We start from the raw sequence: 22,138 nt of genomic DNA on the forward strand, positions 1-22,138 counted from the left end.
ACAGGACCAACAAAGCTTTCCTTGCAGCTTATTGGGATTGGCCTTCATAATGCATTATGGAGTGAAGGCCTTGAGACCAAACTCCTCCTGCAAGATCTCCTACCAGCTTTCCTTTTACTGAATAGATCCCAATTACCTGTATTCTTTATAGAACTAGAACAATATTTTCTGTAGGAAGTCTTGATTCTCATATATTGAGGGTTAATATTATTTATTTATATTTTTTTTAAATCACGTTACACACGTTTATGTTGGAGAGTATACTTGGATGCCTGGAAGCCCTAGGTGACAATCTACAAGGTCTAGCCCATGTTGTGTCCACCTTACGTTAATAAGTAGTTGTTACAAAAAGCCTGAAATGATACATCAACCGCGAGCACTCCAAGTGTAAAATAGCTTCTTAAAGAATCCTGATGGGAAAAAAATGTTGTCAATGAGCATCTCTCTGGTGATCGCTGCAGGAGAAATGGATTCCAAGCTAGAAATTAAAAGATAATTAAGTAGATGCTTATATATATATATCAGATTTTACATTGGGCCCATACTCGAAGGTTTACTTTTTCTAGGTTTTTTTTTTTTTTTATTGTTTGGGGTTTTTTTTTAATCACCAAAAAAGATTGTTGCCATATTCTCGACTGCATTTTGTTTTAAATTACAGTAATATTTTCACAAATTAAACGAAGTAATTAATTTATCCTTTGCAGAACAACAGTATTATCGTTACGTAAAAGAATATGGGTGCAGATAGCGTGCGCATGATAAAAAGAATCATTTTCAATTTTTGTTTTCTGAGAAGTTTTTTTCCTATGTTACTTCTAAAAACAGGATTTTAAGGAAGCAGTAAAAGATCCATAAATAACCTACTTTAAAACAAATTCTAATTGATATTTTTTTTAAATGTAAGCCTTAAGCCCCTAGCTAAGCCTCCGTGCAAGTACGTATGATCGTCTTTTTAACATGTTAACTGGTTGAAGGAACACATCAAAGAGACACTTTGGCCGCAGATGTGGTGACCACATTTGTCCGAGCACATTGGCTGTATTAATGATTGGTCTGGCACGTGAATACATCATTACAGTAACGTTCACCTAAAGTGCTGGCTGCTGATTGAGCTGGCAGAATGATTAATATTTTCCTAATGGGTATTTTGATATACATATATATATATTTTTTTTTTTAAGGGATCCTGTCTGGGAAGATTTTTTCCACTAGTCGAAATCACTTAGTCTTCTTCTGACGTGTGTCCGAATCTACGCAGCACATTATCAGCCTTTGTTTCCTCTACGGCTTCTAAATAAACTGTCAAAACAGAAAGAAAATCAGTATCTGGTACTGCAACCTTAAATATCCTCTAAAGGTGAACGACAACACACCCTTATTTCTTAGAAGAAGATATTTTTTTACCCTTTTTAATTTTTGGAAAACAGCCTGTACCTTCCAAGCAGCAGGCTGTTTTCTGTCTTGGACAGGCTCCAAGATGACCATAAAGCAGGTCGGCACTGGCCATCTGGCATACCAGGCAAATGGTGGTGGCCGACAGAACCAGACACTCTAGCAGCAGATCGATTGTTACTTGTCTAGCTAGCTCCACCGATGTCGTCAGGCGGCTGCTGTCCTTAAAGTGGCAGGGCCACCTCAACATCACCAGTCGGCCCCCGTCATAAAGAGACAGCAAACAGCACTCCTGACTTCTTCCGTTCCAAATGAATCTACAATATTTTAGGTAGATCTTCTAGATTTTACTCGACTGCTCTTTTACATTAGGTTGCTGTTGCATGGATGTATATAATGTCTACTACAGGTTTTAAGCTGATGCTGAGTGAACTAAATAAAATCTAAAAGATGCTGAAGTGATTCTCTAACATGAGCAATTAAAATCATAAAAAAATATGCCACGGTAGCAGCAGCCATTTTGGCGGACAAAGCAAGTCGTTTAAAAAAGCCAAATTGCAGCACAGCACTATATGCACACCAAAATTATTCATAACAAGGAGAATATGGCTTTGGAAAAAAAAATATATACTATCTTGACTGAAAAAAGACCAGACAAAGCAATAAATCAAAGAAATAATAAGTCACGGTGAGCGGATAAATGCAAAACTGCAAAACAAAACAAAAAAAGACAAAATAACTCTTATAAAAGGTGTGTTTAAAAATGTAACTACTGATGAGCAGTAAGGAAATCGGACTCACTCCCAGCAGAGCTGGTGGCATTGGCAGCTGAGAGAATTACGTGAGTGGGAGTAGAAATGTTTGTTACATCATGGAGTTGGCTGAGGACCGAGGAACGCCGACGCACGGCACCCTGAAATGAACCGCTTCTCTTGAAGGTACTCACTACCTCCATCTGTGGGAGAAAAAATGAGATCATGTTTTTTTTTTTCTTTCATTGGAAAAATTCTTGTCTAGGAGCAGGTGGTTGGGAAATAAAAGTTCAAGAAAACACCATTAACCCTAAATTCCATGCCAACATTTTGAAAGCTGGAAGGCTACAAATGACTCGGGCTCACCAGTTTATGGATAGAGGTGGTGTGAATCACTGATGATGTCTCTGAACACAGTTAGATACTTAAGGTGACAGGAACATGTACTTCTACAGTTTGTTTACTTTTCTTATGCTTACCAAGTCTCTCCATCACTCTTTTAGCTCAGTCTCTGCTTCCTGGTTTAATGTCCCTTGCTTCTTATCCCTCTAACCTTCTGCATACCTCTCTCTTCTCTGAGGCTTTGCTAGTTAACTTTATAAAAGCTAAAACCTAAGGAAAGTGAGCCGGACACAGCTATCTTTAATAATTATGTGGCGTAAACTGCCGCAGTGGGTCCCTGCTGCATCCCATTACCCACACTGATTCCTTCCTTCTTGTGCGTGCGTTAGGAAAGTAATTGCGTGGCATTTGGTGTGAGGGGTCCATAGGACAGCTGCTGTGGGCCACTAAAGTAAACCCAGGCATGGGGAAGCTGCCCATTTTGCCATGCATTACAAATGGCCATGGCCCACATGGATCCAGAATTGGCAGCTGCCCACCCTTGTTCTGGGCATGCTCCCACCTGTTTGTGTCTCTGTTTTCTCTATCATTTTCTTTATCTTCCTACCCCAGTCCAACTATCCATTTATATGGTATTATTAAGGTCTGTCCCATTCTCAATAAACGCCTATAATGTTTTATAGCTGATGTATCATGTTTTTATATCTCTCATTCCATGTTTTCTTCTGTTAATTTCCTGTTACCATTCCCATTCTCTGCATCCAGGCCAGAATTACTTGGCATTGAGTGAGATCTTCCTCTACGATGGCTGCCAGGCTGTGATGCTCCTCTCTACTAGCAGAATATATTTAGACTACTTTGGGTTGAGACTGTATTATGAAAGGGTGTACTTTGCGAATGGGTAGCACACAGATTTATTTGTGTTGCCAAAAAAGGTGTAGTAATGTACAAAAAACAGCATCTGCCTTTCTTAAGACTGGTGAATACCCTTTTCCCAAGTAAACCATCGTGTTTTTGTTTAAGAGACTATCTGTTTTTGTGTTTGGGCCATAAGGGTGTCTATCTTGGCAAGACCTCGTCCATAGGGGACATTTGTTCTACTGTTACAGCCTTTTTATACAGCTCACGGGACCCTGGGCTTCGAATGTCATAAGGTAGTCATGTGTCTTCTTAAGGTGGGTTGTCACGATCAACAACATATTTGTGTAGGTGTTTGCTAACCTATGGGGACCCCAGGAAAGCCTGGGTATCATTCAGAGACTCAGACCTCTACATTAAACATCTTGCTGGAACCTAACTTGATATGGTTTACCTAACTACTACTAAAGTAAAACAGATGGAAAATTGCAGTTTGATGTTCACTGGATGAGCACAATGAGCAAGAATCTGCACTAGCATAGAACTAGGCTCTTACACATCGGGGGAGGGGGGTATCTGGCACTAGCCCTCCGGGAGTTTTTCAAAAGACCATTCCGGGTCCTGGGTAGATGCTGGGCCCAGACTAGCCATCAGGCACACTAAGCAAATGGCCAGTTGGTCAGTGCCCAATAGGGGCTTCTTGGGATAATGTACTGAACACCAATAGCAGTTAATGGGTTAACATCCAGTACCAACTTTCACTTATACTGATACAATACGTTTACTTTGTTTTTTTCTTTTCTTTTTTTTTTGGCAAGTCTCTTTGGTAAAATGCTTTTGATAAGTTAAAGGGAATCTATCATCGAACGTCATACAATCAGGCTTTGTGGTTGGCAGTTTTACAATACAATATAGTTGTTATCAACATTTTCAGAGTAGGGTAAAGTTCTGTTTTTAATTCCACTATTCTTGGAAATAGATACCCGCTTTTCTGGATATTGCTTTTCTTAATTAAGCTCCTATCTTAACCTGCCCTTACACTTTGCTGTGATGCCACTGACACAACTAAGATATTTTCCATTAAACAGGAAACAATTATTAATTATTAATAATATTATTAATAATAATTATTAATAAGACTAAAACAAACCTTCAGTATCATTAGAACATTTAAATAAAGAAAAAAAAACACATGATAGATTCCCTCTAAACAGGGTAGAAAGGGAAAGGAGTATTTGTGTCTGATCATTTCTCCTTGTGTTGATCCATCTGGTAGAAAAAGTTATTAGAACAAAACATTGTGATTAATAAAGCATGCAAACATATGTTCATTTGTATTTGGTTAAGAACATTAGTATGTTTAATCTGAATAAACTGTTCCACTTAGCTAGCATTCAGAAAATCTAGAAAAAGGTTTTAGGTATTGTGTACCTGAGTTTGTATTCTGTTTAGACCACGGAACCAAAGGATCTGACCACGTCTAAGTTCTCTTTCAGCATGATCAATTTCTTCCTCATCCTCGGCCATTTCTTCATCGGTAATCTCGTCTTTTCCTGGCCCATGCCCTGCCTCCTTCAGACATTTCAGTTGGCTTGTTGGAATGGTGGCTATAACCTACATGGGGGAAAAAAACATCAAATGTTGAAGCTTCTACTACTATTTGTAACTATAGGTGAGCAAAAAGTATAAAAGTCATGCAGTATTTGCAAATACTCCTACAGGAAGAACGTTTCTGCGATTTAGAATTTGACATCGTATAAGGACCTCTTCAGGTGGTCAACTTTGGCGAGCGTCTCCAGAGATGATCTCCTGAGGTTTGCTGAGCTACTCGATGAAACTGTAAATATTTTGTTGTTTGGGGGTGTTCTAGAGTAGTCCTGACAGTCTTGAGAGGCAAACTGGATGCATAATTCATTTAGTGCTAATTCTAGGATTTAGCACGATAATTATCACCACGTGTGTGAAAGAGGAAAAATGGAGCCCATAAACTTAGAGCATTTCTTCCAACAAAGTCAACACTCACCAGGAAGCATATGTATTAAAATGTATTAAACGGGTTGGAGCGGATACCAGCTACATAACATAAACTACGACGGCAAACAGAAATAATGAAATTATACAGCATAAAAGTTTCACCTGTCCCCAAACAAGTTCACCCACTCCTACAAAGAGACACCAAAGCCACTGTTGGGTGTTTAAAGGAGAGCAGCTGAAGGGCTTCCCTCCGAACTGGACGATCAAGACCTGTAAAAAAAGAAAGTGCAGCTGCTGAAAAAGATTAGGAGGTACACATTTTCCCAAAAAATATTTGGGGGGGTTATATAAATGAGTACAATTAATAAAAACTATTCTAATAATCATTTTGTGGAGGTCGATTTTAACTCATATACAATTTTTGATCAACGGTCAAAGATGAATGTTAATGTTTCCTCGTATATGAATTCGGGACCAAACTCCTTAGATTATAATAGTCGCCTTAAAAAAAGGAAATATTGAAGTCCAGAAAATAAAAGTCTCAACGTTCACCAACTACGCGGAAGAGTAGTATAGATTTTAATATGGGAGTGGTACGGGCTGAGCCAGACTTAAGTCCAGTTGTGGCACCACTTAAAATACAGATACTCTCAGCTGTGATACAGTGTCCCTAGTGGAAAGTTGTGCTAGATACCATACAATATTTAGGTGTGGCCCTTGGGAACTTTGCTTTGGCCCCTGTCTTAGTTTATTTGAGCTCTATATAATAATTTAATATGTCCTGCATACCCTATGGGTATACTAACTGCTCTTTTGCATTTAATGGAGTTTGGACCTCTTGGGTACCCTGAAAAATCAGTGGCCCTCCATCAATATAACTAAATGTAACACATGTTAACATTGCTGCCTTCAAATCCAGCTACTTCTTACAGTTCAAATTACAATTGTATATGTTTGTCTTTGGTAGTACTGAAATTAGAAAGACCTGCTTGAAATCAAACTTACCTGGACTGCAAAAGTCCCCAGCACAATGCTACAGAAAATTGGATTTGAGAAAATACCATCAAAAACATTTCTTTCTCCGTGGATTTTACGGGCATTTATTTCATTGAATAATTGCATCATGACAAAGGTGTTGAAAATGATGGTGTAATGCTCAGAAGGAGGAGAGTGAAGTGGGGCGTTTCTGCCACTGTCAATGTCAAAAATGATTTCACCTGGAAACCAAGAGGAGACATTTTTAATATTTAAAGTAAAAAAAAAACTGGAAAAAAATAATAAAAAAATTACTAATACGTACCAACAAAAAGCAGAGTAAAAATAATGATGAGTTGGTAGACAGCGTGGCCTAATATGTTCTTCATCATGGTACGAGATATGAGAGGCTTATTCCTCCCGTACGGTTTACGCAAAAGCAGGGATTCTGTTGGGGGTTCTGTTGCCAGAGCCAGTGAAGCAAATGTGTCCATGATAAGATTTACCCAAAGCATCTGGACCGCTTTTAACGGAGAGTCCTAGAAAAGAATAGAAATTGGAACAGTTAAAAAAAATTCCCAAAAAATAAAAAAATAGGCCACCCAGGCCACTAGGAGAAACAGAGAAAGGATCAATGAGCTATAAAGGTGATATTACAAGATAGTAATCCTGGAAAGAAAATCCTGGAGTAAAACTGGAAATAAAAAAGTTGCAAAACTATGTTTTTTTTTTTACATACACTGGTATAACAATGTTACCTTGCATAATATTTTTTTATTGCATTTTATTCATGGATGCAGAATCTGATATTACCAGTAGGTGGGGCTGTGACACATATTTAACAGGGGGGGACTTCCGCTTGGCCAGATACCAGCAAAAGGACATCATGTTGTCCCCGTTATCTGCACTTGTTAGTGTTGGTGAACCTAAAGGGAGCCTGATGGCTTTACCAAAAGTACCATAAGAAGACCTAAGTGAACGGTAAAACCTGAGCAAAATTTGGGTTATCTCTTGACCTCAAGTATTTTCTAAAAATGCTATTTTTTTTAATGATACCTACCAATGGATGGACAAACAGCAGATTACATGTAAACACCTAAAGTGCATTTCACAAATAATTTGCAGATTTAATAAATCATATTTATTTTACAGAACTCCTACCTGTTATCAGTTATGGAAGAAAATCTTTTTTTTTGGTTTTAGAAATCGATGGAGGAGAGATTACAGAGCAGTAATTACAGAGCAGTATCACCAAGAAAGCCCCTAGAGTAGCACTCTTACAGCAATTACATGATGCTGCTACCCTGGATGGAGACCTAGGTTGGGGAGGCAAGAGTAGTCTTGCCAGGGAGAGTGGCTAGCCCCAGGTACCGTAAAAAGGATCAGGGCTAAACACAAGGCTGAAGTATTGCAGGTGAGGTCTGTATTGGTACCTGTGTACCAGCCGCTTGGCAGATACGCATGACTATCACCAAACATACTGACCTGAGTAATACAGGCTCCAGTAAACGCCACAATCACTGCAACCACGTTAACTGTCAGCTGGAACTGGAGGAACTTGGAAATGCTGTCGTATACGTTGCGCCCCCACATAACGGCCTTCACTATGCTGGAGAAGTTATCGTCTGTTAAGATGATATCGGAGGCTTCCTTGGCTACGTCAGTACCTGCCAAACCCTAAACGGCAGGTAGAAAATAGTGAGACACGCAGTCCATACTTGCCACACACGCTTGTTAAGTTAGGGCAGTCCCTCTTTGGGACCCAAATCCCTCGGCCCCTCTTCCGCCCCCTGATGTGACTCCCTTATAGGAACTCAGAATGTCTAATCAATTACCATCGCAAAACCAACATCTGCTTTTTTAAGAGCAGGACCATCGTTGGTGCCATCGCCGGTCACTGCCACGACCTGGCGCTGTTCTCCAATTGTGCTGTCAATTATTCCTAGAAACAAGTATAAGAAATACACTCAGAGGTGACATGGATGGCATGAAACAAAATGAATACATTACTGAGAGATATCGTTTGTATGAGGGATATTTCATTATGTCCCATAAATTCAGTTGCAGGCTGCAGTGACTTTTAAGTTACTATATTTACCTTTTACTAGCGTGTGTTTATCAGTAGGTGATGATCGAGCCAGGACCCTTAGTTTTGGCCAGATTTTATCCAGACGTTCCTGTTCTATCTAAGGAAAGCAAACAACATATCCAAATACAGTACACAAGAGCGTTCTGACCAATTCTCCACCCAAATCCATCTGCTCAATTCTCTAAAACACAGGGATCTTATACCTGCCCTGCAAAGCTTTCCAGTATTTAAGAATACAAGATAAAAGGGTGGAGCCTTATTTTTTTGAGGATTTTGGCCATATTTCATTAACTTATTTAAACACTGGCCGATCACTAAGATCTCTGTTTATAAATAACTAGATACAATTATTGCAAAAAAGTATATATTTTTGGTTTCCAGCTTGCAATATCGGTACTCAAGGAATGGTTATAAACAAGATGACTGCTCGAAGTATACTACATAGTTCCTTCTTTGTCTCTTAAAATGTTTACTGTATGGGTTCACTCGCTTCTCCATTGTTCTAATAACAAAAGATATTTGCAGAGCTTCCACTTGTTGAACAAACCTCTCCCTTTTCATTCCTTATGCGCCGGTTGAACTCTTTTCCTTCCAAGCACAAGAAGTCCTCCCCAGGCTGGATAATGCCGCACTTGGCTGCTATGGCACGTGCTGTGTTGATGTTATCTCCAGTCACCATTCGTACTGTTATTCCTGCGCGCTGACATTTACGGATAGCTTCGGGGACCTATGCAAAAAGCCCGTTTTAAGCACTAGCATGTTACTCGCTAAGCAGAAAAGAGTTGTTTTACAATTTACAGCCACTTCCATATTAGCAGTTTTAGCTTTTATACTGTTTTTTTGTTGTGTATATTCCATGTCGTCTTCCCTTTCAAACATTCAGTGACAGAGGGCAGTGATATGGCCCCGGGGGTACAACTAGGGCCATAAATGAGGTAAAAAATTAATAAAATAAAAATAAAATAAATAAGAAAAATCAGGAGAAGGAATGTAAAATATATGAAGTTTTATATACAGTTTTGTTTCTTTTTGAAAGAAACAGACAGCTGTGCACACACTCTAACACTTGCACAGACTTACACAATCAGGCCAACATGCATGCACACGACATACTCACTAACACACACACTCATGTTAACACATACTCCCTCTCACACACTCTTGCTCACATACATTTACATGTACACATCCATGCTCACACACATATACATCCATGCTCACACACAATTAAACATTCACATTCATATTCACACACACACATACACATCACATGCTCACCCACAATCGTGCATTCTCCATCCCTTACTCTCTCTCTCATTCCCTCACTCATCCCCTTACTTCACCCACAGCCTTGTTTTGCTGCTCACACTGGCCTATTGTGAACAATTTTGGACAGACCCTGTCTGCCAGTGTGGAACCCCCTCTGATGATTGCCACCCGGGGTGGACCAAACTCCCCTGCCCACTGTAAACGTGCAACTGGTTCTTGGTGCTTTACTTTAGTGGTAAATATTTTCTGCTTCTGTAGAGCTGGAGGTCTTAAAGTCCTTAGAAAGAGTGCCCTATACCTCATTGAACATGGCAGCTCATCTCTATGATGGGCAGCAAGAATTCCAGCTCTCCATACATGATACAAGATATGGATTTAGAGACATTGTATTGTAGATGACATCTGGTGCAAACCATATTTCATTAGATCATTCACTCAAAAGTTGAGAATTGCTGTAGGACTAAATAATTAATCTAGAATAAACAATGAATTTCACTGTTTCACTGAGCAACTCTGACGTCCCCCTAGTTGACCACACATTGATCTCCCCTATGTTGAGCTGCTGTTTCTAGCAAGAAGAAGCACCAATGCATTTAGCATGTTGTCTATTCTGGCATATGCCGCACTGAAGCAGAGAGTCATGATATGATGTCATATTTTGATGCTCAGGAGAGAAAGTGCCAGCCACTTGGTAAATGGTGACAGACATCCAGAACACTGCCTTGGGTCAGGCCTAGGCTAGACCCCAACCAAGATACACCACTAAATTTAGCATTGCGTTTTCCTAGGTCCGGGTTTGCAATGGCCCCATATATGTCTGATCTATCAGTTGGCCATGCAAGTGTTCTGGATTTTTTTATTTAAATGCTCAGCTCAGACCTCATATCCTCCCCGGCAAATACAAAAATAGAAAATACACAAACCTCGGGCCTTACGGGATCCTCAATTCCTACAACAGTGATACAAGTCAGGTCGGTTACTATCACATTTTCATTGTCCCATTCTGGCTCTGGCACGCCAGGAAAATCCCGATAGGCAATGCAGATGGTACGTAGCCCGTCACAGGCCATGGGCTCAATGACCTTTTTGACCATTTCTTCTCTATCACGTGGTCGAAAAGTCCGGAGATCACCGTTTTCATTTAAGATGTTTGAACATCTGACAAAAGATAAAGAAAGACCCAACTGTTAATTCAATACTTAAGGAATGATTGTTCTAATATCTCAGAGCAAGCCATTTGTTTAATAGTAATTTATGTTGTAGTAAATACATTATAAATAAAACTAGACATCCATTTTTTTTTCTTCAAATCATCTACAACTGGTTGTTGGTGTAAAAAGCTATGATTTACTAATCTACTACATTATTACCTTTTACTGAATTATTAAGTGCCAACAAATTAGGCAGCGCTTGTACATGAATAATGTACATATAAAATTCATGTGAATTTAAAAGGAAGTTCACAGGCTAAAAGCATAAGCATGGCCTTAACCCCTTAAGGACCAGGCTGTTTTTTTTTTACTTTTTGTACCCTTTGGGACTGTGGCTGTTTTAACACTTTTGCGGTGCTTGTGTTTAGATGTAATTTTCTCCTCACTCATTTAGGGTACCCACGCAAGTTATATGTTGTTTTTTTCAAGACAAGAAGGGCTTTCTTCAGATACCATTTGAGGCATTACAGCCACACCGTATAAGCGAAGAAAGCGATCGAAGCCTGTTTACTTTATCGACGTGCCAGGCACGTCTTAGGTTGCCACCTGACCGTTTTGGCGTGACGTGCCTGATCCGTCAATGGACGTTAAGGGGTTAAATAATGACATACGCAATAAGACAGTAGGCAGTTGCAACTCATTTTACATTTGTGTCCCTTTAAATAAGCAAAAAAGAATCAAGTAAAATTAGAGCACTGTACAAAAAAAAAATAACTTTGTTTTTCAAAAAGCGGATGCTTGTAACATATGGTATGTGACAGATACTGTGCTAATCCTTTGGCAGGTCTGTGATTCCCCGCTGTCCAATCTGTGAAGCTGAAACAGCGTTCTTACTTTAATTGCCAGATAGCACATGCAGAAGATTCTTAAAAATCTCCTTAGAAAAACAAGGGAGAGACTTACTAAGCACTAGAAATTCCAGAGCATAAACAACGCTTGTTTTCCAGACCCTCTTTACTGATGGGAATTAATACAGATTAAAAATGATATGCAACAACATCATGATTATAGGAAGACCAATAATTCCTTTGCTATGTAATCAATAAACTCAATTTTAAAAAAAGCGATCATGATTTGGATTAAGATACCATAGGACCAACATCTGTTTTCTTTTTATTTAAGAATTACCATCAACTTAATCATAAATTCAGGAATGTTGGTGTTCTCTGAAGACTAGCCTGGGATCGCTTTCATGTTTTGTTATTTATATATATATATATATATATATATATATATATATATATGTTATATATATGTTTGTTATATATATATATAACACATGCTTATGTGAAAGCTTAGGCTGTTTAACGTTGGATGAAATTCCCACACTCTAACGTTAAATATCCTTCCATGAAGAGGAAGGTTGAACTGGCCAAGCTTGCTGTGACTCTTCCGAAAGTAATCTCCTTTTGTGACAGGGCAGGCTGGATTAGCCTTTCACCCTGTGGTGACCAAATGGACAGTATGAATAGATTACATTTGCATTTTATAATGTCGTTATGCTCTGCCCATGGTGTTAAAATAAGGCATTACTTAAAATGTCAATATAATTAAAAAATGTACAAAAACTTTTTTAATTATACCCTTCTTTAGATTAATCTGCTAACAAACCAAGTCACCTGAATATGCTTCCCCTCTGATAAAGACTAGAGCTCAGACGTTAATGTATTTACGTTAATGTAATATATAATCTGCTAAATAAAATCATTTTCCTTAAAGAAGATTCTTCTACTACAAGTTCAGAAAACTCTTATTTTCAGTTTTTTTCTGTAATCAGGAAAACCTTGTTTTATATCATTCATGCATAAAAATATATATTTTTCCTGTTTTACACACACTTACTTTTTTAGTATGATTTCTGAAGCTCCTTTGCTGTACAGTCTATATCCTCCATTGGGTAGGCAAACTATGGTGCTCATGGACTTACGAACAGAATTGAAGGTGTATACTTTGTAGAGCGTCTCCTCTGGAATCTGGTCTCGCACCAGCTGGTAGTCCCGTTGCATATCCAGAACAAAGCCAAGCAGGGCGCACTCAGTTTTATTGCCTACTTGTTGGGGAAGAGCTCCGTCTTTCTCTGGAGGCTTAATGGATCAAGAAACGCAATGTCACAGATTAGAATTCAAATTCATAAACGTTTTCATGGGTGCAATTACATTGAGGGCTGGCAAGGTTCGTCCCTAGAAGAGGGTAGCAAGACAAGCAAGATGGCGTGTTGGGTCCAAAGAGGAAAAAGGAAACAATAGACTCAATCAAAGATATCATAGCAGAAGAGTGGAGAGAAAGTCAAGATGGAAAGAAGAGTAAATGTCAGGGAACCGGGGAGAGATCGGGGCAAGATGGAAAGCTAAAGGTGAGGTCTTAGATCAGGGTTGAGGATACATCTAGAGTGCTGGTTAGTTGGGGAAAGAATGGGATACAAAAAAAGCCGTAAGATCGGGAGAGAGGGGGATACAAATAGGCAGAGTAAACAACAGAAGTATTAGACATGTATTTCTCCAACGTTCTACAGAACCAGGGGCTATCGTGTAAACACTAAATATGATCAAGTGTGGGCTAAACTCACTAGTATCTTAGTGGTGTAGGCACAGTTAATGGCAATAGCATTGACAAGCAGGTCCAAGGCTTTGGGATTGAGGCTGCTGGGGTCAGGCCTAGCTTTATAATGAACATCCCCAATGTACGACTGGACAACTGTCATCCGGTTAGTAGTGAGAGTCCCCGTCTTGTCTGAGCAGATGGCGGTGGCGTTGCCCATCGTCTCACAAGCATCCAAATGCCGAACTAGATTGTTGTCCTTCATCATTTTCTGTTGAGCAAGAAATAAAAGAACATAAATCATAAATTACAATAATGCAAAAGCATTGCTCATGTCTCACATCACTCGTCCAAACTGTATCGCTTGTCTTTTAGCCAGGTATTTGTTGTGTTAGCCTAACAAAAAAAACTTTATTTATATTTTATATAAAGACTTTGTTAGCTCAAGTTACTCTACAAATGATAGTTTGCTAGAGCTGAAAGTGTAGAAGTTTAGAAGACGACAGAAGCGGACTCGTATCACAGTCTACCTAGGAAAGTATTGGTGCCACTCAATTTGTCTTTAATGTCCCTGAATCCTTTGCGTACCCGAGAGAAGTGAAATTGCTATATCAGTGCATTAAGGATAATCAATGTGAGTTTAGTGTTGGGCTTTTTTCATTACAAACTACCAGTAAATAAAAACCAGAAGCAGTTGACACAGCTGTATATAGTTTGGTATTTAAATTATTTTATTAAATCATACCCCAACACGGTAAAATATGGCGGTGACAATAAAAATAAGAGTTTTGGAGAGAGCTAAGAAACTGACAGATTCTGGGAAGAATAAGGAAATGATGTTACTTGGTTCAGTTATGACATCATATTCCAAAATATTACACAGTGTTGTGACTTTATGTCATGTTCTGCCTATGTAGCAGCCAGTCCTGTTCAAAATGCACACAACACAGGCATTGTTTACATGCGGTGGCCTAAACAGTACAATTCGAACATAAGTAGAAGATAACTTAAAACATTCTACAATCCTCAAAACCTTTAAAATTTAAGTCTTCAGATTTTACCTAAGTGCTAGAAAGGTAAGCAACCCACAAACATATTTGTCTTTAGCATTTTCCCCAAACCAAATTCCCGGTTTTTCAGAACTCCCAACAAACAAAATTGCAACTGACCACCTCAAGCTTCATCTTACAAGTTACTAGCAACATATTCCTAGCCAAGCGCAAAAGGACCATTCACCACAAAACAACACAGAGAACTTTTCTTTAGCTCATTATCATTAGTTATGGCTAACAGGGCCTTGCGTGGTAAGTAAAAGTGCCCAGAAAATCTACTTGCCCCCAGGTTTTGGGCAAAACTTTCATAAAGTAAAACAGCATACAATCAGATATGTAAGTGCCATTTTTAGTGTAATGAAAGTATTTTTTTTAGATCAGATTATACATTCTACCACGTATAAAAGTGACCCAGAGTGTAAAAAGTTTTGAAAAACATATTTTTTGTTTCATTTTTTTTGTTAGAATGGAGAATATTACTTCACTTCTAGAATACATCCTCTTAACGCAAAAACAGCTCTATCTACTACTCGTTTGTAGAAAGCAGAATTAGGCAGCCTAATCCTAGTCATATTAAAATTTCCCCAGAATATTAACCATAAATAGCGTGATAAACATGAACTCTCCACACTTTCCAGGAGCAAAAAAAACAACATTTCGGCTACTCATACCAAAACCCATCTTGATTACATTTTGATCATCCAGGAGAATTATCCAATATTTCAATTTAAGGTTTGGGTCTAATATTTCTTTTTTTCGTGTTCATTGTTTGTGTATTTATTTTTGAAACACATGGAGTCATTTGAGTTTAAAATTGAAGTTTCCAAAGTTTCTATGGCTTACCTTGACAGAATAGGCTAGAGAGATGGTAACAGCTAGGGGAAGGCCCTCTGGCACCGCTACCACTAGGACAGTGACGCCAATGATGAAGAATTTGACAAAGTATTGAACGTAGACAGGGGTACATTCCGCTAGCCACACTTTGCCCTCGACCACAAAGGTTTCAATCACAAAGTAGAGCACCAAGATGATTACTGTGATGGCCGACATCACCAGACCTGGTGAAGGGTAGGGGTGGGTGCGTTAAGAGGGTGGGAAAAAAGGACAGGAGAAGAAGGGAAGAATGGGTGTGGAATAAGTCAGAAAGGACAAGTCAGGTTAATGAGGGAAAGAGAGACAGAATACGACAGTGCACTGATTTCTGTTGCAAGCTTTCGGTTAACAGGCTCCTCTATACCTAACTATTTCAATGTAGATAGAAGTCCAAGCCCTAAACTGTGGGTCAACTTGGTCTGTGCCAGAGGTATGAGACATGAAAAGCAATACCATGGAATGCGCTTCTCACCCCTCCGGCACTAAAAATTTAAGAAAAACAAGTTAAAAATGTAAATTAATGTAAACTAAAATAATTGTGGGAAATCAAAACACTAATAGCATAGCAGCCTGAATCCATCTGGATCGTGTTTGGTCATGCAAACACTGGGACAAAGTGGCCCTAGTGCTAAAAAAAACTAAGTGAGGGTGATTTAGGTTGAAGGAGGAAACAGTAAAGCTGTACGGCCAAAATGAACCTCACTACATGTGGAATATTCCCAGTTATTGACCCACATTTTACCCAATAACTCTTCTTTATTAATACGGCCATGTTGGCTTCATTACTCTGACTTTCAGGTATATAATATAAATAAGTAATATAAATCTGATCACTATCAACTTATCAGTTGAACTTGTAAGGATCCATTAGGAGACTGGGCCCTTTTGTATTAAGTGTTAAGTCTACAATGAGCTTCTACGTTCAGCAGAACTTCGTTTGGATCATCTACTGAGTCAGCTGAGTTCTAATGGGAGCCAAAGGGGTCCAGGAAGCTCAACAAGCAGGTGACTACCTAAACTGGTCTATAGACATCAATAATGACAAAATATATTGCAATCTTTTCTTTGCAACAGCAAAATTAATTCAATTGTTAGTATGAAAATATTAATTGTGAGTTAAAAGTGCACAGGGAAGGAAAATCAGAAGAAGTTTGAGAATAGACTCTCTTCCTACTGCCAGCATGGGCTCTTCTCAGCCATACGAGGTCCATCAATCATGGAGCAAAATGATTATACTCTAGACCACACCTGTCCACCTTTTTAATGTGTAATGGGGCTCTCTATGAGGTTATTTTATTTACTATTTCTTCCAAAAATAATCGAAGAATTAGTAATTGGGTGACATGGCTAACGAGGTGATTAGTGCTACGGAGAGAAGATGCAGTGTTGTATACTGCCTTTAGACTCATCAGTCAATGCACGGCTGGTCATTGTACAATCGAGGAAAACTGACCTGTCTCCAAAATCCATCCTGGAGAATCACCAGGACAAATATGGTAGTTGAGTTCCTGCATCCACTACATAAATAAAGCCTCAATATGTCTAAATATTTCTTTTAATTGAGGACCAGCTTCATGAATCTTAGATCCACCTAACCTCTCATGGTTTTCTAACCAAGTACCTGCTTTTCCGATTTGCACAGCCAGTTTAGTGAGCTTCCCTTGTAATACTGATTTCTCCTTTTTAGGGATGCTTGTTTTCTTCTTTTCTCGTTCCTCCATTTCACCTCCTTCTGCGCTCTTCAGTGGCTGCATTTCCATGGCAACTGCTCCATCCTGCTTTTTAGCTAAAGAAGAATCACAATGAAATATCATGAAAGTGATCAGCAATGACGATCAATGACGGAAGGAAGTGGTGGAATTGAATTCCCAGGATTCTTTTTTTTTTTTTTTTTTTTTACCTATTCTGGCCATAAAACCTTAAGTGCTACTACTACTATCTATATATTTTTTGGATGCTGGAGAGGAAAAAATGGACAGACTGACATACAACACAGTTTTTGTTATTATTAATGAAAGCAAGCTTTACAGAACACACACATCCCTATGGCTATAAACATACTACACTAAAGTAACTGTTTATACAAGTACAGATATAACCAACTCTTGTGGTCAGAATCCCTTACAAGTATGGTTCTAATAGGAGAGGTTTTTCATATGTAAAATATATGTGTCTTCTAATACACCCAGTCCACCTGTGTCCTCTTGATATACAGGGGTGCTTGAAAATAGGTGGGGCAGAGGCAGGAGTAGGTAGGGCTATTATTAAGCCCCTCCCCCTTGCAACATGTGCTTCAGTAGATCAATTTTTTCTATATGTCATGGTCTCAAGGGTCTTGTAACCAATGTCAGAACCATGGGCAAATACGGTGTACTAAGTCCAGAACTGTACATGCATAATGTGATTGGTGTAAATGTATGGAATGTTGTGGGTGTATGTGTGATAATATATGATGTGTATATGATGGAATGTGGTGGGTGTATGTGTGATAAAACAGGATGTGTATGTGATGTGGTGGGTGTATGTGTGATAGAATATGATGTATATGTGTGATAGAATTTGATGTGAATGAGGCCAGTGTATGTGCGATAGAATGTGATGGTTCGTGTGTCTTGGAACGCTCTTTGTTTAGACAATGGAGTGGGACTGGAACATGTGATAAAATGTGCACTTGTTCATGTGGCAGAATAAATTGTTGTATATGGTGGACTGTGAAATGTGTATGTGAATGAATGTTTCTTATCAAATTGTTGTATATGGTGGACTGTGAAATGTGTATGTGAATGAATGTTTCTTATCAAATGTGAGATATACATCTCACTGATTGATTAGGGACTCAATGATTTATGATGGGCTTCTTTAAACTAAATAAACCTCTGTGTGGGGAATATGATGTGTGTTTGTGTATGAAAAGGTATGTGATGGAATGTGACACATTTGATAGAATGTTATGAATTGCACCTTATATATGTGGAAGAAAGTACCAATACTGAAATATTGGGTGTTGTTTACAATTGAGCACTGAGATAACCTAATTTCTAGTTATGATTAGTCCCCATCACTTAACATTAGCGCACTCTAGCCATCAAATGTTAGCTAAGTGTACCCCTTGAATTTTCATTTTGTTCCCCTTGCAAATTTATAGATTCACAGAATCCCCCATTGCATTTCCTTTCATTCTGAGCTCCTTGGTTCGCCTTTGATTGCCACTAAGCACACAAGATATGCTCACTGCCACCCAGCTCCTTCTCTAGCTTGCATAAATGTTCCAAAAGTTATAAAGAGACTCCTTCTCCTCCCCGTGTGCATGCGCAAAAATTGCTGACCACAATAATCTTATTTATGCCACCATACAGTGGACTGAAATGACTTTAATGACTGTACCAGCAAATCGCAGTATCAGTAAAGGCCACTTTTAATAAATATGTGGAAGAAGACATTAAAAAATGTTCTTGTGAACATAGTGCCAACCTCCCCCTATACAATGGCCTTCTAGTCAAACAGCATGGTTTGACGTCACCAAGAATTGGTCTCTTGTTCTAATATTCTGCAAATATATATTTTTTCTGTAATTGCCAGAGTTCTGACAAGAAGCATGAATATTTTCAACTGCTCATATCCATTTTATAGTAGCAGCTCTGCCCTACAGAGTCTGCATTGTTGTCATACAATTATACTTCCCAGGTGGTGGCAGCCATTCGGCCATCGGGCCTCTACCAAAACAACACACCTGAGGTGTATAAATGCACCTCCACAATAGAAGCCCTGTCATGCCTTATTACTGTAACAGTACACACCCTGTTGAGCCTCGTTGCTCATTTGTAAGGTGGGCAGGGAAGAACGAGCAGCCTGATTGGTTGAGAGCCTCCATGCTGCGAGGATTCCATTGTTCGCAAAATAAACATTTAGGAAATTGAAAAAGAGACTTGGTTCCATTTTTTTTTAGTCCTGAACGATCAATCCTATAATATATATAATATATATATATTGCAGTACTGTGCAAATGTTTTAGGCAGTTGTGGAAAAATGCTGTAAAGTAAGAAAGCTTTCAACATTAGAGATGCCAATGGTTTCTTTTTATCATTTAACAAAATGCAAAGTGAGTGAACAGAAAAAAATCCAAATCAAATCAGTATTTGGGATGACCACCCTTTGTCTTCAAAACAGCATCAATTCTTCTAGGTACACTTGCACACAGTTTTTTAAGGAACTCGGCGGGTAGGTTGCTCCAAACATCTCAGGGAACTAACCACAGTTCTTTTGTGGATTTAGACGCCTCAGTTGCTTGTCTCTCTTCATGTGACCCAATACAAACTTAATGATGTTCGGATCAGAGCTCTGTGGGAGCCATACCATTACTTCCAGGACTCCTTGTTCTTCTTTACGCTGAAGATAGTTCTTAATAAGTTTGTTTAGGGTTGTTGTCACGCTGCAGAATAAATTTGGGTCCAATCAGATGCCTCCCTGATGGTATTGCATGATGGATAAGTATCTGCCTGTACTTCTCAGCATTGAGGAGACCATTAAGTCTGACTAAATCTCCAACTCCATTGGAGAAATGTACCCCCAAACTTCAAAGGAACCTCCACCATGCTTCGCTGTTGCCTGCAAACACTTATCCTTGTACCATTCTCCTGCCCTTTGGTAAAGAAACTGCCTTCTACTACAGCCAGATATTTCAATTTTTGACATATCAGTCCAGACGGCCTGCTGCCATTTTTCTGCACCCCAGTACCTGTGTTTTTGTAACTAGTTAAGTCTCTTGGCCTTGTTTCCATGTCAGAGGTATGGCTTTTTGGTCGCAAGTCTCCTATTAAGGTCACTTCTGACCAGACTTCTTCAGACAGTAGATGGGTATACCAGGTTCCCACTGCTTTCTGCCAATGTTGAGCTGATGGCACTGCTGGACATCAGAAGTAAGCATGGTGTGTCTTCCATCTGCTGCACTAAGTTTCCTTGGCCAACCACTGCATCTACAGTCCCTAACATTGCCTGTTTGTTTGTCCTTCAAAACATCTGGAAACTCCTGTCGGCTTTGAAAATGTAGTCTGGGGGAGACCTTGCTGATGCAGTATGACTACCTTGTGTCTTGTTGCCGTGCTTAGCGTTGCCACAGCGTATGACTTTTTACATTAAACTGTCTCCAGCAACCTCAGCTTATTAGTGACGTTGGCTGTTCCTCACCCAGTTTTTTCCTCCAACTGTTTCTGTTTTAGTTAATGATTGTGTTTCAACCTACCTATTAAATTGATGATCATTAGCACCTGTTTGGCATAATAGTTTAATCATACACCTAATAACAGTTCATAGACAAACCAAAAAGTACGGTGAACCAGCACCAACTTCATTACACTAGCAGCACAATGAAAGAAATGTGTTATTCCCCAAAATACACACAGAATAAAAGTGACAAATAGACAAAATAGTGTTCAATGTACGCTCAGTGTGAGAAAAGTGAATTGCATTTTAAACAACTTAACTTGAAGCTAACATTGTTTTTGTTCCAGAAATTGACATGTAGTTTCATGTAACAAAACAGAAACATATTCATAGTGTTTACCGATAAATTGTATCAATTGTTAAAAGTATATATTGCACTCACAAACACACTGTATTTTCAGGCTCGACAATATAATTTATCCTCCAAGGTAAAGGGCTGCAAAAAAAACGTTTGTAAAATTTACAACCCCTTGGAAATTTCTCCTTTTTTTCCTGGTTTCTGAGGTCAAGTCCTAAAGCAGCCATTTACCTTTTGGGAGAAATAATATTGTCGAGCCTGAAAATTCAGTGTGCTTTTGAGTGCAATATATATACTTTTAACAATTGATACAATTTATCGGTATACACTTTATGTTTCTGTTTTGTTACATGTAACCACATGTCAATTTCTGGAAGCAAAACAATGTTAGCTTCAAGTTAAGTGAATGCAATTCACTTTTCTCACACGGAGCACACGTTGAACACTATTTTGTCTTCTTAACTACAGTACATGCCTACAAAATCCCTGACTTTGTGCAGATGTACCTAGAAGAATTGATGCACAAAAATAAACTACTAACATGTCTATTTTTGAAACCGGTTTTTCTTACCTGCCTAACACTTTTGCACAGCATACAGATAAGAACATATCTATTGATATATCATAGTACCTGTATGAAGTTATTTTTTACCTCATGCTTTGGAAGGATTTAACTGTGTTTGTTCTACACATAATATTCTAGAATTATGATTCTTAGGATGGTGTTCTTGACTAAAGAAAGTATTGCTAAAGTTCAGAGTTCAGACATCCACAGGGGCCCTTCCAGAGCAATACCTTTCCCCTCGATTGCCTTTCAATGACCCGGCGTATAGAGACAGAGAACTTTATGGCAAAGCTCCCCCTCTCACTTGACGTGGTTTGTTCCATGGACACTTCCTGTCTGGCGTGTGATCAGAAAGTACTTTGTGTGACATGGTGTGTTTCTTTATAACATACAAATATTTAACCCCTTGAGTGCTAGCTATGTAGGAGATATATGGGAGGCAAATGGGGAACAGTTGGCCCTCTATGACCCGGCGTATAGAGGCAGAGAGCTTTAGGGCAAAGCTCCACTTCTCACTTGAAGTGGTTTGTTCCATGGACACTTCCTGTCTGGCGTGTGATCAGAAAGTACTTTGTGTGACATGGTGTGTTTCTTTATAACATACAAATATTTAACCCCTTGAGTGCCAGCTATGCAGGAGATACATGGGAAACAAAGGGGGCTCAGTTGGCCCTCTATGACTCGGCGTATAGAGGCAGAGAGCTTTAGGGCAAAGCTCCCCCTCTCACTT

The 22,138-nt window shown here is 39.0% G+C and overlaps 1 protein-coding gene and 1 long non-coding RNA gene across 7 annotated transcripts in view; one reads left to right on the forward strand and one right to left on the reverse strand.

The window, feature by feature from the left end:
- LOC128503499 (uncharacterized) overlaps positions 1 to 22,138 on the forward strand; it is a 289,541-nt gene that overhangs the window by 38,086 nt on the left and 229,317 nt on the right. The window lies entirely within an intron of this gene.
- The window catches only part of ATP2B3 (ATPase plasma membrane Ca2+ transporting 3), an 82,442-nt gene that overhangs the window by 4,924 nt on the left and 55,380 nt on the right, over positions 1 to 22,138 (reverse strand). For 4 of the 6 annotated variants that reach the window (XM_053473585.1, XM_053473583.1, XM_053473584.1 and 1 more), the window contains 13 exons: positions 16,947 to 17,111; positions 15,296 to 15,510; positions 13,429 to 13,671; positions 12,705 to 12,946; positions 10,575 to 10,809; positions 8,930 to 9,109; positions 8,392 to 8,479; positions 8,129 to 8,235; positions 7,779 to 7,970; positions 6,619 to 6,832; positions 6,324 to 6,535; positions 5,481 to 5,588; positions 4,776 to 4,958 (listed from right to left, as the gene is read on the reverse strand). In XM_053473585.1, coding sequence (XP_053329560.1) covers positions 4,776 to 4,958; positions 5,481 to 5,588; positions 6,324 to 6,535; positions 6,619 to 6,832; positions 7,779 to 7,970; positions 8,129 to 8,235; positions 8,392 to 8,479; positions 8,930 to 9,109; positions 10,575 to 10,809; positions 12,705 to 12,946; positions 13,429 to 13,671; positions 15,296 to 15,510; positions 16,947 to 17,111 — 2,384 coding nt within the window. Of the gene's footprint in view, positions 1 to 2,193; positions 2,348 to 4,775; positions 4,959 to 5,480; positions 5,589 to 6,323; positions 6,536 to 6,618; positions 6,833 to 7,778; positions 7,971 to 8,128; positions 8,236 to 8,391; positions 8,480 to 8,929; positions 9,110 to 10,574; positions 10,810 to 12,704; positions 12,947 to 13,428; positions 13,672 to 15,295; positions 15,511 to 16,946; positions 17,112 to 22,138 lie in introns of all 6 variants that reach the window. The other 2 variants (XM_053473587.1, XM_053473588.1) reach the window with 1 other exon arrangement.

Source organism: Spea bombifrons, chromosome 8 (assembly GCF_027358695.1).
Source record: "Spea bombifrons isolate aSpeBom1 chromosome 8, aSpeBom1.2.pri, whole genome shotgun sequence".
In the NCBI taxonomy this organism is placed as follows: Eukaryota; Metazoa; Chordata; class Amphibia; order Anura; family Pelobatidae; genus Spea; species Spea bombifrons.